General features: G+C 33.5%; 1 protein-coding gene across 3 annotated transcripts in view; it reads left to right on the top strand.

Moving 5' to 3' along the window:
* Positions 1-20324, top strand: part of PRIM2 (DNA primase subunit 2) — a 377081-nt gene that overhangs the window by 325710 nt on the left and 31047 nt on the right. For all 3 annotated transcript variants that reach the window (XM_074310600.1, XM_074310602.1, XM_074310601.1), the window contains exons 11-12: positions 4448-4574; positions 10267-10349. In XM_074310600.1, coding sequence (XP_074166701.1) covers positions 4448-4574; positions 10267-10349 — 210 coding nt within the window. The remainder of the gene's footprint in view (positions 1-4447; positions 4575-10266; positions 10350-20324) is intronic.

Below are 20324 nucleotides of genomic sequence, written 5' to 3'. Positions count from 1 at the left end.
TCTTTTGGGATCCTTCATAGTTCATATTTAGGTCTTCAATTTCTAATGATTCTGCAGTTGAAAAGATTAGAAATTGCAAGATATTCATAGGAAGAACAAGGAGCTCATGATGGAACCATGAAAAATGGTGGGGGTGGGGGGAAATGGCGATTCCAGTATGTCTTCCTTAGCAAAAAGATGTGCTTCAGAATGTTGGCTTATATAAAACTTTGAAATCATACACTAATCAGTCATTTTTCAGGCATGTCTGACTCTGTGATCCTATTTGGAGTTTTCTTGGCAAAGACACAGGAATGATTTGCCATTTCGTTTTCTGTTCATTTTACAGATGAGGAAATAGAAGCAAACAGTATTAAATGTTTTGCCACAGAGTAACACAATTAGAAAGTGCCTGAGGCCAGTTTTCAACTTAGGACAAGCAGTCTTCCTGACTCTAGGTCTATAGAGGGCCATAACTCTGAAAAGGTGTACTTAAACCTAGATCAGCAAGGTGCTTACAGTTAAGTATATACTTAGTACTTAGTATGGTTGCTCATGCTCAGTGTGTTGTAGTGATGTCATTGTACTGAGGTATTTAAGGGAGCCTCAGACACAGAAAGCGCTCTCAGCCAGAGACACAAGAGAAGACGTCAGATTCCAGACTCCATCTTGACCAGCCACATGGCCCTCCTGCCTCCTTCACTCTTCCAAAGACTTGGGCTGATCCCAACATCCTCTAGAGCAGTGTTTCCCAAACTTTTGACATATGTGTACCCCTTCTATAATTTTCATAACACTAAGTACTCTTCATCAAAAAAAGGATGTATTTTTAATAACAATCAAAATATATTTATTTTTTCTTTTTTGTTTTATTTTTACAAAATAATAACAATAAAATTATTCATAATAAAATATAAATTCATTCCAGAAGGTTTGTCACATGTGGAAGAAGAGCAGGTGTTGGAATTGGCTTCAGATGAATTCTTGAAAAATAAACATAAGGAGTGTACTTTAACATTGATCTTGTTACAAATTAACATGTGTATCCCGTTTTAACAGAAAAAGTTCTGAAAGATGTCTTTTTCAACTTCATATTTATGTGAAGTTGATTTTTCAGCATTTGTAGACATTTAAATCGAAAAAAAGGAACAAACTATTGGATGTGGAGCCACATTTCAGATTAAAATTAACAACCAGGGAACCAAATTATGACGATCTGTTATCTCAGCACAAACAATTTCATCCTTCTATATAAAAATAATCAAAATCAGTGGGACTTACTAAAGCACATAACAAACCTTTTCTAAAAGAAAAATCGCACAAAAGCTAAAAATATACAGGAGCCTGGAGAAGCCACTAACTATTAATGAAGTAAGTTGTCTCTGTAACGAAGTGCAGTATCTTCATGCCATGTCACACCAGACCATGTCATACCTCACAAGATTGTCTTGACTTGACTTATGGGAATGTAGAATTAGGCTTAGCTAAGCACAGTGCAGTGCATATCCCCACCAAACTCCATTGCAACGCCTACCCCCGCCAAACTCTTCCTGTATCCCTGGGGAATGCGTACCACACTTTGGGAAACACTGCTCTAGAGAGATAGTATGGACTTTACATAAGGCTTTGCACTCTTTATCCACTACATCACTTAGTTGCCCAAAGTAACATTATTTTCCTGTTCCTTTCTATTATACTGTTAGCTTTGTGGCTAATAAGACTATAGATTTAAAGTTGGAAAGGACCTTAAAGATCATCTTGTTTAATCTTTCTGTTTTTCTTACTTGAGAAATGAGAAAAATGAGACTCAGAGTTTGTTCAAGGCCATACTGCTATTAAGGTCCAAAGCTAGTATATGAACTTCTCTGGATAGAAAGTTCTGGTCCCTTAGTTTATATTTATGATTGCTTCTGAAATTACCATCAGGACATGAAATTTGGATATAGAACACCCATCCCTCCAAATTCAGGTGCCCCCTTCTATTCCCCCCCCCCAAAAAAAAAAGTTCTAGATTTCAGCGTCTACTGAGGAAATGTTCCTACAGAATTTTACCAGCATTGAATATATAAAAATTTGAGAAAATCCTATAGAAAGTTACATGAAGTGGTGACTGTTCTCACCAAATGGAAAGGTACCAGAAGTCAGAAGATATTCTTAGCATTCTTTTGCTATTTCTGACACTACTACTGCCTTTCAGACTTGAGGAAATGTGAAATAAAGGCAGAATAATAGGCAGAATAATTCTTTTTCTGTGATCCAAATGGTCTTCAAGTGAAACACTTTGCTATTAAACTAATAACTTTTTTTTTTTAAAGCACATGATTCCTTATTGATAGGTTCATTTGAGAGGGACACAAATGTTTTAAAGAAGCAAAAAATCCAAAAAAGTTAAACTTTTTTTGAGTGAAAATAGCATATTTTACTTCAATTAATATACATTTATTAAGTGCCTACAATGTTCATAACATTGTGCTACGTGCTGGGAGTACAAAAAGAAAAAATAAACAGTCCCTGCACTTAAGGGGCTTACAATCTAATAACAAATATATACAAAGCAAACTATCTGCAAGATAAATAGAGAATAATTGACAAAGTAAAGACACTAAAATTAAGGTATTTGGGAAGACTTCCAGTGGGTTTTTCATTGAGATTTTTAAAATTCCAAAGAAGTGAGTAGTTGTAATAGAGAAAAGAGAGCATCACAGAGATGGGGGACAACCATATTAAAATACCCAGATTTGAGTGTTGAAGTATTTTGTTTATGGAAAAATCATGGGGCAGTGTCACTATATCCAAGAATACACATTGGAGAGTACAATAAAAGAAGACTAAAAAAGTGGGAGGAGGTTAGGTTATGAAAGACTTTGATAGCCAAACAGAGAATTTTGTATTTTGTCCTGGAAGCAATATGGAACCAGTGGATTTTATTAAGCAGTGGATGACATAATGAAATCTGAACTTTCGGAAGCCATGTCAGTAGCTGGGTGAAGGAGGATTAGAGCAGGGAGAGACTTGAAGCACAGTTGTACCAACAGACTTGCAAAGATCCAAGCTTGACATGATGAAGACCTGTACTAGGGGGACTTATACAAGGGGTATATCAATGGTGAAATTAGCAGGCCTTCTCAAAGGGTTGGATATGGGGTGAGTGAAGAGGTAATTGTGAGAGATAATGAAGAATCCAGAATGTCTCCTTAGATGTGAGCCCAAGAATCCAAGGGGATAGCTTTGTTCTCTATGATAATAGTGATGGTAAGAAAGAAAGGGAGGGTTTAAGAGGAAAGCCAATGAGCTCGATTTTAGTTATGTTGAATTTAAGATATCTAGTGGACATATAGTGTGAGATGTGAGAAAGGAAGGATGAGAAGTTTGGGGCAGGATAGGAAGATTTAAGAATCATCAACATAGAGATGGTAATTAAATTCATGGGAATTGATGAGATCCCCAAGGAAAACAATATAGAGGAAGAAAAGTCCAAGCCATAGCCTACTATAACTACACTGATATAATTTATCATGTCATATTTGTTGACATCAATGAGTATCCAGGTACCATGCTGGTTGTTGTAACTGTCATTATTATCATTTCTAACAGTAATAACCTGCATTTACATAATGCTTTTAAGTTTGCAAAGTTATTTACATACATAATTTCATTTGCCACTCCTAACAACTGTCTGATTTAGATACTATTATTATTATTTACATTTTATAGATAAAGAAACTGAGACTTAGTGAAGTTAGGTGGCTTTTCCACGTTGTTCAGCTAAAAATTAGTTTCCTGGCTATAGATCTAGTACTTTATCCTTTACATCACATTTCCTCCTTAACAAATGACCAATAATACCCAAATGACTTTTAAAATGTAGAGAGACAGCACGACCAAGAAAGAACATTGGTGTCAAACTCAAACAGAGTTTAAGCTATACACTAGGTTTCCTATGGGCCTCATCTTTATTTAGAACAATACAGATCAACATCATCTATGTTCTCTTCTATTTTTATTTATTTTGTTAAATATTTCCTAATTACATATTAAAGTAGCACTGAGGAGGATCCAGACTGCTTTGGGTTTGATACCTCGGACATGGAAGATAGACAACTAGCTTCAGAATCTCAGTGAGACTCAACATATATGACCCTGAGAAAATTAAGTAGTATCTTAGTGCTTTGGGCAGCTCTAAAGCTCCAAGTGGCTGAGCAAGTGTTCATCTGCAGGACTAAAGAGAATCTTTACCAGGTATTCGCTACACTGATGAAATCATAGGTTTGTTGGAGGAAAATGGCTATGTACTTATCCTTCAGTATTGTTTATTTGTTCTGGGTAATTCTCATTTTGCTCATTAACTCATCATTCTAACTGACATTTGCTTCCCTCTTGCTACAGTGACCTATGCAGTATAAGGCTGATATCCCTAGCACAATATATATTTACATTCCACTGTCTTCTTTTGATTTTTTCCACTCAGTTCGACAAAGGCTATGCTTACAACATCCGCCATAGCTATGGTAAGGAAGGTAAAAGGACAGACTATACACCATTCAGCTGCATGAAGATTATACTAACCAATCCACCGAGCCAAGGGGATTATCACGGTGAGTGCTTATACCTGATGTTTTTGTAAAGAACAGGAACTCCAGGAAACTGGAGATATTTAATGGTTTCCTGCATTACTGGCAAGAACGCATTTGTAGCTTATGTTGCTCATCTTTGTCAAGTGAGGGCTCTGTTACTCTTCTGTTGATTTGTCCTTTTATCAAACTAGGTCAGGCACGAGAAAGGAATCCAGCTGTATTTCTGTCTGTGCAGGACTAGGCTTTTTGGTGCGTTCTCTCTCTTCCTATTCAGTAGCTGTTTTGTCTCTTTCTCTTAGTCTGCTAGGATGTCTCAAAAGACAGAGAACACCAAAGATTTTCAAAGCTTTGCTTTGAAATATCAGGGGAGAGCATTGCTGTTTAATTTTCAAGAGACATCTCTCAGGAATAATGTGCATCTTATTCTCATGACTATGATATAATTAATAAGTCATGATTAACTTATAAATTTAAATGGCTCCTATTTCTAAATGTTACTATAAATCACCCCCCAAATTTATTTTTTAAAAAAGAGAAACTCTCATGTACAGATTTTGTTATCTATGATGTTTTTTCCTAACTTATGATGCTTTTTCCTAATCTAAGTTTTAAACATATCTCATAAAGATGAGTAAAATTACTCTCTACTCTTGGTTAATGAAATATTATTTTCTGCTGAAAAGTGAGAATTTTCTTGATAGTCATCTTTATGAATATTAATTACATATTCTACAAGTGATGCCCCACAGATGTGATTGTTGACATCTTTTTGCTGCCTTTTGTGGCCTTTTAATTTCTTTTTCTTGCTCTGCTATGGGATAGAAAACCAAATAGTGAAGCCAAAATCAGAATAAAAGGTCCCTAAGTGAGGGTCCTGATGGCTTTTTGGAATAAAACCCATGAGATATGTAGGCCTTAGGCACATAAATTTTGATTGCCCAAAGGATTTTTTTTTTGTTTTACTATCAGTTCTCCCTTTGATATTTGTCATTTCTTGATAAATGAAGTCAAGACAGGTGTCATATTTCTACTTTTTTGACCTCTAATGTTTTCATCAAATCATAAAATAACAGTGTTAGAAATGGAAGGTACTGCACAGGTCATTTACTCTCATCCCTACTTCCTCCTAGTTTAAATGGAACCTGAAGGCTATCTAGCTGAATCTCTTACTCAAAGCAGGATTCCTCTCTATTTATGGATAACTGTAATTGTTACAAAGTTCTTACCTAATCCAGCAGAAATCATTCTCTCTTTAAATTTCCATATATTGCTCTTTTGAACTACATAGGACAAGCCTAATCCTCTCACATGAAAACTCTTTAGATGTTTGAAAGCAGGTCTTAAGTTCTCCCTAAGTCTTTTTTTTTCTTTTTTGAACTACACATTGACAATTTTTGCAGCTGCTTTTTATTTTATATTATTTTATTATTATTATTTTTTTAAATTAAAGCAAAACATATGCGTGGGTAATTTTTTAACATTGACCCTTGCAAAACCTTTTGTTCCAAATGTTTCCCTTTATCCCCCTATCATCTCTCCTAGCTGGCAAGTAGTCAAATACATGTTAAATATTTTTAAGATACATGTTAAATCCAATATATGTATACATATTTATATAGTTATCTTGGGTAGCTGCTTTTTATATGACATAAATTTTAGATCCTTCACCATCCTGGTCTGAAGGCTATTCATTTAGATAAAGTCTCTTTTGAAATGTAATACCATGAATTGAACCCAACACATTAGTTGTCTGACTAGTACAGAGTATAGTGGTCCTATTATCTCTACTAACTTTGATAGTATATTTCTATTAATATAGCTAATTGCATTAACTTTTAGCAACATTGCCACAGTTAACTCTTATTGAACTCATAGTCAAATAAAACCCTCTGTATCTTTTTTTTTCCATATAAAGTTCTTTGTTTCCTTAGCCTGTAACTGTGAAATTAAACACACACTGCACTACTTTTTATCCCTGTTAAATTTCATCTTGCTTGTTTTGTTTCATAAATCCAGCTTAAAAAGATGTTTTTGAATATCAGTTCTTTCATCCAGGATGTAAACTATCTCTTTTATCTTTGTATCATGTGCAAATATTGACAGGAATGCATTCTATGCCTTTAAATTGTTTATAAAAAAATGATGAACAGAACAGGACCAGGGCTTTGTATTTATGCCACATGAGAGATTCTTTATTTGTTGTTGTAATTTTCAACAATTTTGGATATAGTTAAATCAACCAGAATTTAATCTATCCAACTGTGCTTTCACTCAGCCCACATTTCATCATTTTGCAAACAGAATAGCATGAGAAACTTTTGAAAATATTTTGGTAATGTGCTTATCATAGTGCCTAGCATATAGTAGGTATTTAATAAATGTTTGTCGATTGATTGAAGAGATGGTATATAACTAAAGAATTTCACAGTATATCAGTCTAATACCTCTTACTGAAAAACAAATGAGATTAGTCTGGCATTGCTTATTTGTAATCTCATGATGCCCTTTAGTAATAATGAAAAGAAAACGTGGTAAGACAATATTTATAGAAAAAAGATGGAATTTTGTAGCAAATTAGCATGAGATCATTGAAAAAGTATTTCATAATTTCCCAAATTCAATCTGGCATACTCTCTCCTCTTCAGTTCAAAGGAAGATATCCTGCAGAGAGTTCAGATGGAAAATTAATTCCATATAGATGGTGAGATCTTTAGATGCTCCCATTTTAAAAAACATGTACTGCCTAATATTATTTATCTTTATATGTACATATCCCATCTTTCTCCTAGGCTTTAAGCCACCCCTTCAGGGATAAATGTCATGGTTCATTATATATCGCTTCAATCAATGCTCATCATTTTCAACAAATGATGCTTGATAATCAATTTTCTCATTTTAAAAGGAGAGGGTTAAACAAGATAGTCTCCAAAGTCTCTTCTAGCTCTCAATCTATGGTCATTGTTTTTTCTTTTAAGAGTTCACAGGAAATTACCCCATTTGCTTAATAATCCATTATAGCATGTTTCCAGACTAATTGAGCTATAATTTCTAAAATCTCCTCTACTTCTTTGCCTCTTTTGGAAAACCAGAACAGTATCTTTTTTTCTATCACTTCCTAGGTTTCCATAGAATCTAAAATTAAATGAGATAATATTTGTAAAGCGCTTAACAGAATGTGGCAAAGCAGTAAGCATTGTAGAAATTGCTATTCCTTCCCATCTCCCCTTTGTAAAGGATTCCTTTGATTGAAATTTAGAAAGAGATAGAAATTGGTATTATGATCATATCTGTAAAATTTCTCAATGCCCTTGGATGTAACTTATCTGTCCTTCAATATTTGAAGTCATTGAAAATGATTACAATACTTCTACTCTCTCAAAAATCAGTCTTTGGGTCTCTCTTAGCAATGTTTGACCCTTTCCAATTTAATCACCATTCGTTGTCCACGATGAAGGCGAAGGCAAAAATTAAGTAGATCTGCCATCCCATAGTTTTCTGATACATCATTTGTACCAAGCAGTGGGTTATCATTTTGTTTTCCATTTTCTGAATATAATTAAAAACAAATAAACAACAACCCCTCCAACCCCCCCCCCCCCCTTTTGATGTGTGCAGCATTTTTAAAGAGCCTCTTGCTATTGTCTTGTTATTCTAAAGAGGCAACATAGTGTTATGGAAACAAGGTTGGATTTGGATTCAGGGGACATGAATTTAATTCTTAGTTCTGCCTGGGACAGGTAAGTGCTATAGTGGTGGACCTAGAGTCAGAAGTTTCATCTTCCTGGGTTCAAATCTGGCCTTAGACACTTAATAGCCCTGTGACCCTGGGCAAATCACTTAACCCTGTTTGCTTTAGTTTCCTCTTTTGTAAAATGAGCTATAGAAGAAAATGTCAAAGGACTCTAATATTTCTGCCAAGAAAACCTTAAATAAGGTCATGAAGATTCCTATGAAAATGACAGAACAATCTGTCACTTATCTGATTTTAACTTGAAGAAATCATCTGTCCTTTCCAGGCTTCAATTTTCTCTGTGTTCTAAATTTGCTCATTTATAACTAAGATTATTTGGAAAAGCAAGGGATGTCCTCAGCTATTTGATATTTCAGTAATAACTACACTCTTTTTTTTTTCTGAGGCAATTGGGGTTAAGCACTTGCCCAGGGTTACACAGCTAGGAAGTGCCTGAGACCAGATTTGAACTCGGGTCCTCCTGACTTCAGCGCTGGTGCTCAATCCACTGTGCCACCTAGCTGCCCTCTTCCCCCTCTTACAAGAAAAATATGGAACTAGTTTTCGAGTTTAATAATTTTTATTACAACTGATGAGTTGGGTTCAATTCAAAATACTACATTTCAAAAGAAACTTTTAACCTAAATGTAAATGTAATACCTTCAGACCAAAATAATTAAGGGTAATAATAAGGAGTAGCTGCAAGAATCCTCACATACAGTCCATAAAAGAAAAAACAATGGGAACTCAGTTGCTGTTCTTCAGTCATTTTAGTCATGTCCAACTCTTCATGATCCTATTTGTTTTGTTTTGTTTTGTTTTTTGCATATACTTGACATTTTCATTTCTAGCTCTTTTTATAAATGAGGAAACTGAGGGAAATGGTTAAATGACTTGCCCAGCGTCAAAGAACTAGGAAGTGTCTTAGATCAGATTTGAACTCAGGTCTTCTTGACTCTAGGCCAGATTCTTTCTACTACAACATCTAGGAATTTAATACCTACTTTCAATTATCTGAAGTGTAGTCATGTGGGAGGGGAATTCGATTTGTGTTATGTAGCTCAAAAGAGAAAAAGTATATATTTTAATTTAATATATTCTCACATTAGTTTTTATATTACAAGCTCACTGCCTTCATTTTTCAGAGGATAGAATAATTTTAAAAATATTTTACCTGCCATTTTAAAGTATTTTAAAAGTTTCCAAACTTCTACTATTGCTTCTATGCTACTTTAATTTTTTTTTCTTAATGCAATTACATTTAGGAGGCCTCATTTACTTAGTTTTCCTATGAAATAATATAGAAATAATATGATCCTATAGGCATAAACTTTTAAAAAGTTTTTAAAATTTGCTAGTTTACTGAATTTAATATCTATTATTAGTACTAAAGCCAGTAATAGTAGTCTTTGTTTATCTTTACATTATCAATTTCTAGTCAAGTTTCAGTTTTGTGATAGCTTTGGATATTTGAAAATAAATGTAATCTTTGCAGAAAATATTTGTTTATATAAAGCCCCCCATATTTGCTTTCCCTAGTTAGATATATAGATGGCATATTTGAGAGTGAGGTGGGGCAGAGTATATATTTGAGCCTAGATTTTTCTTTAAATAATTGGTAAAATTTAGGAATTTAAAGTGAGGTTGTAGCTATTTTATGATTATCTTTCTGCTTATTAGTTAAGAACCTAATTAAAAACTGTTTTCCTCTCATGAAATGGGAATCTTAGCCTACTTGTGTTGTAATGTTTTATGTAACTCTTGAGCCTGCAGAGCCCTGATAACCATGCATTTGGAGTCTTTACTTGGGGAAAAATAAATAAATAAAAGAGCAAAGCAGTCGCGCACATGGGCAATTAACTTTTTTATTAATAAGCTGTTAGACAATTAAGAAGAGCTTAGTCAGTCTCTCGAGTGTATTATTGTGCTAACTCCTGGGTAAATAGCCTCATTTGTGCACTTGCTGGTGTTTTTGGCTGTCAGGGTGCCCATTCCGCCACAGTGATCCTGAGCTGTTGAAGCAGAGGCTCCAGTCATCCAAGATCTCTCAAACCGGAATAAACCAGGTAGGTCGGATTCTGTTCCAAGGCCTCGGTAATGAGATGTCAGACTCTTCCTTTCAGTTTCATTTAATGTCCTCGCAGTAGTTCTCCATGCATCTTGTCAAGTAGACTGCCAGTTTGCCTATCTTTTAGATGAATTAAGCCAAAGTCTTGATTTTTTTATTTTATTTTATTATTTTATTATTTTAATCTCTTGTTGGAGATTCTGGTTCTTTTGTCTGCTGGATGTCATTTATCCTCCTTTTTGTCTTGGTGATGGAGTAAGCTGGAAACTATATATGCACATGCAAACATGTGCATATAAACCCACATTTGTGCTTGTATTTGTTTCTTTATTTTTTCATATTGTGAACTGGTGCCATTTTAAAAAATAATTTTTGAATAGCCTGTGAAGGCTTGCTAATGAAGCTGAAAATTAATGACAATGTTTTTCATCTTGGGGAAAATTTTTTTTTTTAATGTCATCAGTATTGCAGAACCCAAGATAATATGAGCCATGGTGACTGACTATTTTGATAAGCATCACTTATCACACTATTTAATCTAAAATTCTGTTAATAGTTCATTATATCTAATACTTTGTTACAAACAGTTGCTGGGAAAAGAATGCCTAGAAATGCAAAAGTCACTGTGGTTAATATCTTCTAATACTTAAAAAAATAAAGCTGCTTTGTCAGAAAAATAATTTTTAATGCACTGATGTAACAGACTATCTTCTGTACTGCTCTGTTGCTTGGACTGTCTAGGGAGCTGGATAACATTTCAAACTAGTGTAAAGCAAGGTGAATATCAGAGCTAGAGTCCAAAAACCATTATATATCTTTATAAGTTTGGATTTATTTTAGAATTCTAATCACCAAAGAAGACTCTGCCTTTTACAGTGAAAATCCAGATTTAATTTCATCCATGGATGCTAATTTATATTTCTATCTCCAGCTTCTTGTTTGAATGTTGCTTTCATTCCTCAGCTATTTGATGTAGATGTTTAATATCTGTATCAATCACCTTCACTTAAGTGCTTAATGAATACTTGTTAATTAATTTGTAGCTACACAGATAGTAATGACAGAGTTCAGTTATTCCTCTTTCCTTTTTTCACTCTATCCTTCCAACACATTTCTTTAGCTAAAAAATGTAAGTTCCTTGAGGATAGGAACTGTTTAATTTTTTATTTTGTAACCCCAGAATATAATTTTGTACCTGTAACATGTTAATAGATGCTTAGTGGTTTATTTACTTACTGATTGAAATTCCTTACATATTTGAGATGAGTTAGGAACTCACTCATTATACTTCTTTTGTTGTGTCTGACTTTTTGTGACCTCATTTGGACTTTTTTTTAAAGCAAAGAACTGGAGTAATCTACCAATTCCTTCTTCAACTCATTTGACAGATGAGGAAACTGAGGCAAAGAGGATTAAATGACTAGCCCAGGGTCACACACAGCTAGGAAGTATCTGAAGCTGGATGTGAACTCATAAAGGGAAGTCTTCCAGATTCCAAGTCCAGTGCTGTATTCGTTGTGTCAAGTTGCTGCTTTAACCATACCTCTAGATGTGTGTTTTAGTTGTGTTTTTAAAATAAATATGGATGTGTAGTTCATGGGTAATTAGCAGGCAATAATACTTTTGCTTTTTTGAGTACCTTCAGTGAATGGCTCCATGTAGGGTAAAATGTGGTAGTGGCTATAGTCTTTTTTTTTAAGAGGAATGTATTGGTGAATGAAGGGTCCATGTAGAAGTTTCTTTTGCAAGGGTACATTTAGATCTTTCCATTATGAGTGCTTCTAAATATTTTATTGTCCAAAAGTCATTAAAAATTCACTACTGGAATGCTTCCAAGGAAAACTCTATAACCATTTATTGATGTTTTATGGTCTGAACTTCTTGGTGAAGATTTCTTTATCTATTTGAAATAGGTGGAAATACATCAACTAATCAGAATCTTGATATTGGAATCTATTTGAAGACAAGCAAGGCCACAGTGGAAGTTGGATTTGATCTACAGTGTATCATGCTGATATTTGCTCTTTTTATTTCTACCTTTGCCTCCCTTGATGGTGATGTCAAATCATAACTTTTATCTTTGTTTTAATAATTTATAGAGTGTTACCTTTTGGTAAAAAATTCAAAGGTAATGGCACCAGAAAGAGGTTGGGCTTCCTTTCCATTTGCTCACTAAGGGGTCACTGATTATTTCCTGGAGCTTGGAGGATTGAATTGAAGAAGATGTATTTATGTTTTATCTTATATTCCAGTAGAAGTTTTCATGGTGAGTGTGAACAGGTTGCAACACTTACAAATAGGAAATTGTAAAAGGATGATATCAAAGAAATGTATGAACAAAAAAAAGAAGTGCAGAGATTATGTGTAGAGAGCATTAAATATCTGGTCATTATGTAAATAATCTCTCATCAGTCATTGTAGAAGAACTCTATTACATTAATGAACTTGTGTAAGAACATGGACAAGAGCTCATAGCATAGTCAGGAATAGGTAAATTATGATCTGCATCATTATCAAAAGGACTACCCCTATCCATTAAATCACAGGCCCATTTTAGTATCTCAAGAATATTGCAGTTTATATCTCAACTCCATAATTAGGTTGTAACTTCATGAAATCAAGAATTCATTTAAGAAAATTAAAAAAACAAAAACAAAAAAAAAACCACTTTTCTGTTCTATCCAGTGGCTAACCAAGTATATATGTGTGATGAGTGCTTAATAATTATTAATTGAATAAATGAATTAGCGATGTGTACAGAGGCAGATAGAGTTGTGTGTACCACATTTAAGTTTAAAGACTACATTTAGGTCTTGGAAAAATTTATAGCTCCAGAAAATAGAGACTTGAGTAGATGATTACTCTGAAATTCTTTTCAATTCTGTTGCCCATCTCTTCAGATTCAGAGATACAGGGATGAGAAAATCAATGGCCAGGCATGATTCCAAGAGGTAATCTGGGATTACCTTTCCATTTCTTTCTGGGTTACCCTCATTGCTGAAACTTCTGGGGAGCACAACTTAAGGGACTGGTCTGTGGTCAGCTCAGTGCCCATCCTGTATATTCTAAGAGACATTTTCCCTGATTTCAATCCTGGATCATTGAAGTTGTCTTGTTGTAGGCAAGCAATGCCTATTTTATGCCATCCATTGTGCTAGATCCTGGAAGACATTGAAACACAAATCAGATATTCCCTGCCTGCAAAGAACTTATATCCTATGTGAAGAAAAATACTTTAGAATTGGAAAGAAAAAGTTTGGATCTACAATGGCATTAGATGACTTTGGCCAATAAATGTTTCAGCGAACCCAACACCCATATGCCACAGCATGCTTTTCAATGCCATCTTATTATAGTTTGATTCATATTTCAGTGGTATTTTTCTATTGAAATAATCTTTTGGGCACATTAATACAGGGATGTTTCTAAAATGCTAATAGAAATATAATTTCTATAATGTATTATTTTACACTCTAATACTATGTTTTATAGAGTTATTTTCTTACAACTCTTAGAGAGTTGGTACTTTAAGTATTTTATCTTCAGTTTACAAATGTGGAAATTGAATCTCAAAAAGGCTAAGGATCTTGCCCAACTTCACAGAGGTATAAGTGATAGAGCTAGGTTTTAAATCTGTATATATTTGAACCATATCTATGACAGTGCTTTTTTACATAGCCATTATGAAAGTGTCATTGTGTTTTGTTGTTGATATGCTCAATGTCATAGAATCTCAAAGACAGACCATCAATGAACCATTCAGTACAACCCATCCTTAAATTGGAATTCCTTCAGTATTATCCCTGACAAATGATCACTCAGCCCCATCTTGAAATTATCCAGTGATAGAGAACCCATTATCTTCTGCAGTAGCCCATTTCACTTGTTTATTCTTATAGCAAGCCTGAATTTATCTTTTCTCCATTGGTCCTGTTTTGCCTTTTTAGATAAGTAGAATAAAACTTTTTTTGGGGGGGGAGGAAGGGGGAGTCAGGCATTATAAAGGATATTTTCTAGATAAGGGAGGAGGAAGAGCTATTTTTAGAAATAGAGGTACTTTAAAAATAAAATATCAATAGAAATAAGATTATTTTTTAAAAAAGAAAAGAAAAAGACATCTCTTTCACATGATAGCCCCTCCCCTCATAAAATTTAAAACTATTATATCTTTCCTGAATTGCTTCTTTCTAGGCTAAAAATCTGTGTAGTTCCTTCATGTTTTCCCTCACTGTTCTGGTCCCCTCGTCTTATTATATATCTGGGTTGTTGTTGTTTTTTTTCTTCATACTTTATTAATAATATCTTCAGTACATCTCCTGGTAAATTTTTTTTTCTTTCTTTTAGCTCTGTCTCCTTCATTCCCAGATTTCTACCAACACCTGTTGTTCATTTGCTATATTTCTTCATGTCTCCTCTCTCAAGCATTTTAATTTCAATCTTCCTTGCTTATTTTCTTTAGGACTCAATGCCTTTAAAATTAATTTTTATAATTATAAATTTTTTGACAGTATATATGCATGAGTATTTTTTTATAACATTATTCCTTGTATTCATTTTTTCAAATTTTCCCCTCCCTCCTTCTACTCCCTCCACCCGATGACAGGCAATCCCATACATTTTACATGTGTTACAGTATAACCTAGATACAATATATGTGTGTAAATCCAATTTTCTTGTTGCACGTTAAATATTGGATTCCGAAGGTATAAGTAACCTGGGTAGATAGATAGTAGTGCTAACAGTTTACATTCAATTCCCAGTGTTCCTTGTCTGGGTGTAGTTGTTTCTGTCCATCATTGATCAACTGGAAGTGAGTTGGATCTTCTTTATGTTGAAGATAACCACTTCCATCAGAATACGTCCTCATACAGTATTGTTGTTGAAGTGTATAGTGATCTTCTGGTTCTGCTCGTTTCACTCAGTATCAGTTAATGTAAGTCTCTCCAAGCCTCTCTGTATCCTCCAGTTGGTCATTTCTTACAGAACAATAATATTCCATAACATTCATATACCATAATTTACCCAACCATTCTCCAATTGATGGACGTCCATTCATTTTCCAGTTTCTAGCCACTATGAAAAGAACTGCCACAAACATTTTGGCACATACAGGTCCCTTTCCCCTTTTTAGTATTTCTTTGGGATATGAGCCCAGTAGTAATACTGCTGGATCAAAGGGTATGCACAGTTTGACAACTTTTTGGGCATAGTTCCAAATTAATGGCTTATATACTTAATGCATTATTTTTTATTGTTGTCTTTACAATTTTAATTAAAAACCATTTATTTACTGTCTTGCTTATATGTGTTATATGCAATTAAATTCTAATCAAATCCCATGAGGGATAAACTAAGACAATTTGTCCATTAAAATAGAAGAGATGTTTGTGCTAGATACTAGTGATACAAAGACAAAAATTAAATAGTATATTTAAAAAACTTACATTTTTCTGTTTTAGGCTCCCAGGTTAATTACCATATCTACCTGCCTACTTTAGACTTTTTAAAGGTTAGAACTCTTCAGAAGACTTCTTTGTTTGTATTTTAACAAGTTCCCCTTCCCATTTCCTTGAAATATGTGTTTGTGTTTAGGGTAGAAATATTGGTAATTAGAGATATAGATATTAGTGATAAAAGAATCTCTGTAGAAATAATCATTCAAAATTTGTTGGTTTTGCACTTTAACTGAATGAGATTTTTCTTATGGGTATTTAATTCATCTACATTGTATTTTATCCTCACACTTGTCAAAAGAGCTTATCCATGAAATTTTCACATTGAAATTCCTCAGCTGGCAGTCCTAACAGCTTTGCTGTGTGCCCTGCCATTTTAATAGCTAAGTTGTCTCACTCTGTACCTCCCTGGGTTTGATTAGAATTTAATCACATATAACACATCTAAACCCTGACTGAGTTTGATCAATAAACAACAATAATTGCCATCTACAGACAAGTGCAAGGGGCTGGTTGTGCATTGTAATATATGCTGTAATGAAATTAGCATCTCGTTGTGAGCCGTGCCCTGATTCTAGGCCTTTAGAGTAGCTCAGCATACTTATTTCCTAGGGTAATAGCAAGAATGCTTGAACTACGGTTATACTTATAATAAGCTGAAGCCTTAGTAAATAGTGCTGTACCTGTAGGACATTTTCAGACTATTCATTTTGTTTTTGTTCAATGAGGGGGAAATTTTTCATTGACCCTTCAAATAAAAGCCACTTAAAAGGGGGTATATTTAGGTTTAGTCACATGCATAATTTAATGTGGTATTAAATCACAGTAGGGCACCATGGCCAATGATAGATGATTATATTATCTAATTCCACCTCCATATTCAAAATGTGAGTATGTATTCATATTCATCTCAACTGAGATTCAGATGGTCTTATTTCTTATTTAAGCTCTTCCTTCCATTTGGACAGGTTATTTAAACATTACACCTCTATATTACTAATTCTAAAATGAGAATAAGAATACTACTCAGGACCTTTTGCTGCAGATTAGAAAGATTACAGGAGTAAGAGGAGTAGATAAGCATGTGCCTACTCTGTGTCAGGTACTGTGCTAAACATTTCATACAACAATCTTGTATTATCCACCTGATATCAACTGTTGAGGAAACTGAGGCAATCAGTAGTTAAGTAGCTTGCTTATTTATTAATTCAAGACACATTTATGGACCTTCTAAGGATAAGGGAGTAATAGTAGCATCTGACTTTGGATTTGAACTCAGCCTGATTTCAGGCCCAGTGATCTATCCACTCCATTATAGCACAGTGTCTTACCACACAGTAATCTCTCTCAGTATGTTGTTTAGAATGAATGAATAAATGATCAAATTAAGTTTTTATACCACATTATAATTCATATTTATATGGTGATTTACAGTAACAAATATCGAATTGCTATGGTGTAAAGCTTTCAAATGTAAATTTCTTATTTAGGAAACTTTAAGTTTTAGCCTTTTCCCAGTAATTTTTTGTTGTGATTGTTGTTGTTTTTCCTTTATAATAACATGATTTCTCGGGAGGAAAAAAATTAGTTCTTCAAGCTTAGTAAAGTGATTTTCCTTACATCATCTAAGGTGATTCTCATAAAAATCAAATGAAATAGATACTGCTGATAACTGTTTCTTCCATTTTAGAGATGAATACACTATAAGTGATTTATTCCTGATACATTCCTAAGAAGTATCAGAGATTATATTTGAACTCATCTTCCTGCATAGTGATTCAGTCTTCTGCCCATTGTACCACACTACCTTTCAGATAAGAGTCCGGGGACATGAACTATGCCCATAAAATCTTGACAGTATCCAAAATTATATAAAAAGAATCTGTGAATTTATGCTTCAAGTTATTCCCATTTCTTTTAATCCATGAAATCAATTCTGGAAATATTCTCCATTATTATTTCTAACTGACCATTTTCCTTTTGTGATGAAATAACCTCTAGCAGTGAACCAGTTAAAAAGCTTTTAAAACTTGTTTTCACATTTTTCTTGATATTGTTGTGTTTTATTGCAAGTGATACAGCCTCTTTAAAGTAGTTTCTGAAAACTGGTGAGATAGAGTATATGTCAAGTTCCTTGTAGCCTGGTACTGTCTCTCTTTTGTATTTGTTGTTACAGTGTCTAGCACATAGTAGGGGTTTCAATAAATATATTTATGATAGCACTGTTTTCTAAAAAGTTTTTTTATATATAGATTTTCCCATGAGAAGAAAAGGAATAGAATATATTTTAAAAGAACCTTGATTTTTTGGCCCTTTTAATGATTTCTTTAAAAAGTAAAACCAGACCCAATAGATATTTTCAAGAAATTATTACAATGACATCATAGCCAGAAACTGAAAAATTGCCCACCCTTTCTACTTCTTGGGAGGCTGGTTAAAACACTATTGTTCACTGTCGTAAAATCCTGAGGCAGTTATTGTCCACATTAAATCTGAAACTGGTAAATGCTTTTTAATGATGAAATCTTTCAAAATGGACATTTTAAAAGACTTAAAAGTAACACTATGTCAAGGAGACTTTATGGTAAAGATAAATCTAAGTGACACCTTACCGAATGTTCATATAAATCCCATCTACCCTACATTGCTATGATTTTCTTGGGTTGGTCGTCCTTATTGATGGGAAATAGTATTCACTCTTTCCATTACCTCATGACCCAGCACCTGCTTTAAAACAAACAAACAAACAAACAAAAACCCAATTCCTGTCTATTTCATCCTAGAGAGCATTTCCTCTGATTCCTAGAAATGGGAATAGTCAATCTGATTGCTGTGTTCAATTTCTCTTTAATGTTGTAGTTGAAAATGTGTATTGTTCTTGATGAATCTCGAGGAGATATTAAAGAAGAGCTGGAAAGGCAAGTTTTAGAACTGGCCTTAAAAAGCCTGACTTGTTTTTTTGGTTTGGTCACAAAGTCTGTGCCTGTCATTGAACAACTGATTAGAGTTTCTCTGGGACTCTTTTAACTTCTTGGTAAAAATGAAGATAAATAATGATTTGAAGATTAATGAGGCTATGTTGATAAATCAAGTTGGAAGAAAAATAGCTGCATAAATTAAATGATATATGCTATAGCTAGGCCTAAATATGAATGAAATTTTACTTAAGGTTAAAAAAAAAAGCTTTAAAATAATTTGGCATTTTTCAGTGGAAAAAAAATGCATTGCCCACATTTACGCAGTTAAAAAAAATTTAATTATTCATTCTGGTGAAATTAAAAGCTTAAACAATATGATTTTCATGATACCATCCAACTCTACATATATGACATCTAAATCTAGTCTTATTTCAAACTAAGGATGAAAGTGAAATTTCTTAGAGTTCAATTTCAGTTCTGCTCTAAGAGTGTACTACTTTTTAGTATCAATTATATAGACAAGGGCTTCTTAAAACTTTTTGCACTTGAGACCCCTTTTCACCTGAGAAAATTTTACACAACCCTGGGTGTATAGATAAGTAAATAAAATAAATATACAAATTAAGAGTTTGCTGATAATAAATTATAATTCTGTGACTCCCTACCCCAATTCAGTTATAAGAGGGTCTTAAGCCACAGTTTAAGAAGCTTGAGTTATAGACAAGAAGTGTGGAAAAAATTAAATGGTAAATCTTTTTTAAGGCTAAAAAAATAGAATAATAAGTGCTTATGCATTATATAATGATAACTTCAGTGCAAAGGTGGAAATAAGTGAGGACAATGAAAAATAAGTTTGAAAATATGGCGGGAATGAGAAATGATAGAAGTCAGAAACTTATGGACTTTATAAAAATCAGATGCCTATAAACATCATGAAACATTCTTTGAGAAAATGCTCTTATGATTATTTTTAATAGGAAATATATGACTTGTGGAAGTGATTTATGAATCAGCAGTCTGTGAGCTGCCAAGACTTGTTAGAACAAAGTTCAAAATTTATACAAAGCTAAGAAGAAGTAATAAAAATAAGAATTATTTGATGTGCAATTAAAAACAACTACAGACTTATTTAAATGTCTTGGAATAAAAGAATATAGATTAATGAAAAGATACTGATTGCAATGCTTTTATTTAGATATTTAAATATATATGTAAATAGCGTATATGGGCAGACCAAAAGAAGACCTATTGAGCAACCATTTCTTGCTAGTTTAGTGGAGATAGCCAAGAGCCATACTGGTTTAGAATACAAACTTATTTGTAAAATATTACATTGGATTTTGAAAGATTATGAATAGTGTTGTCTCATAAAAGAGGGAAAAGCAATAAAAGATAAAACCAGCTTTAAAAATTCTTGACTAGAAATCCAACTAAGCATAATCATTCTGAGGGCATTTTAGGATGATGCCAAATGAAAAACAGACAAAAAACAAAGATCTGCAAAGTTTTAAAATGTATTTTTTTTATCCCCTTCATATCTCAATATATCCTTCCCTCTCCTACTTAGAGATCTATTTAAAAAAAAAAAAAAAGAGGAGTAGA

The sequence above is a fragment of the Sminthopsis crassicaudata genome, chromosome 4, assembly GCF_048593235.1.
Source record: "Sminthopsis crassicaudata isolate SCR6 chromosome 4, ASM4859323v1, whole genome shotgun sequence".
Lineage (NCBI taxonomy): Eukaryota > Metazoa > Chordata > Mammalia > Dasyuromorphia > Dasyuridae > Sminthopsis > Sminthopsis crassicaudata.
The sequence above is the reverse complement of the archived record's forward strand: the minus strand, read 5'-3'. Positions and strand labels throughout refer to the sequence as shown.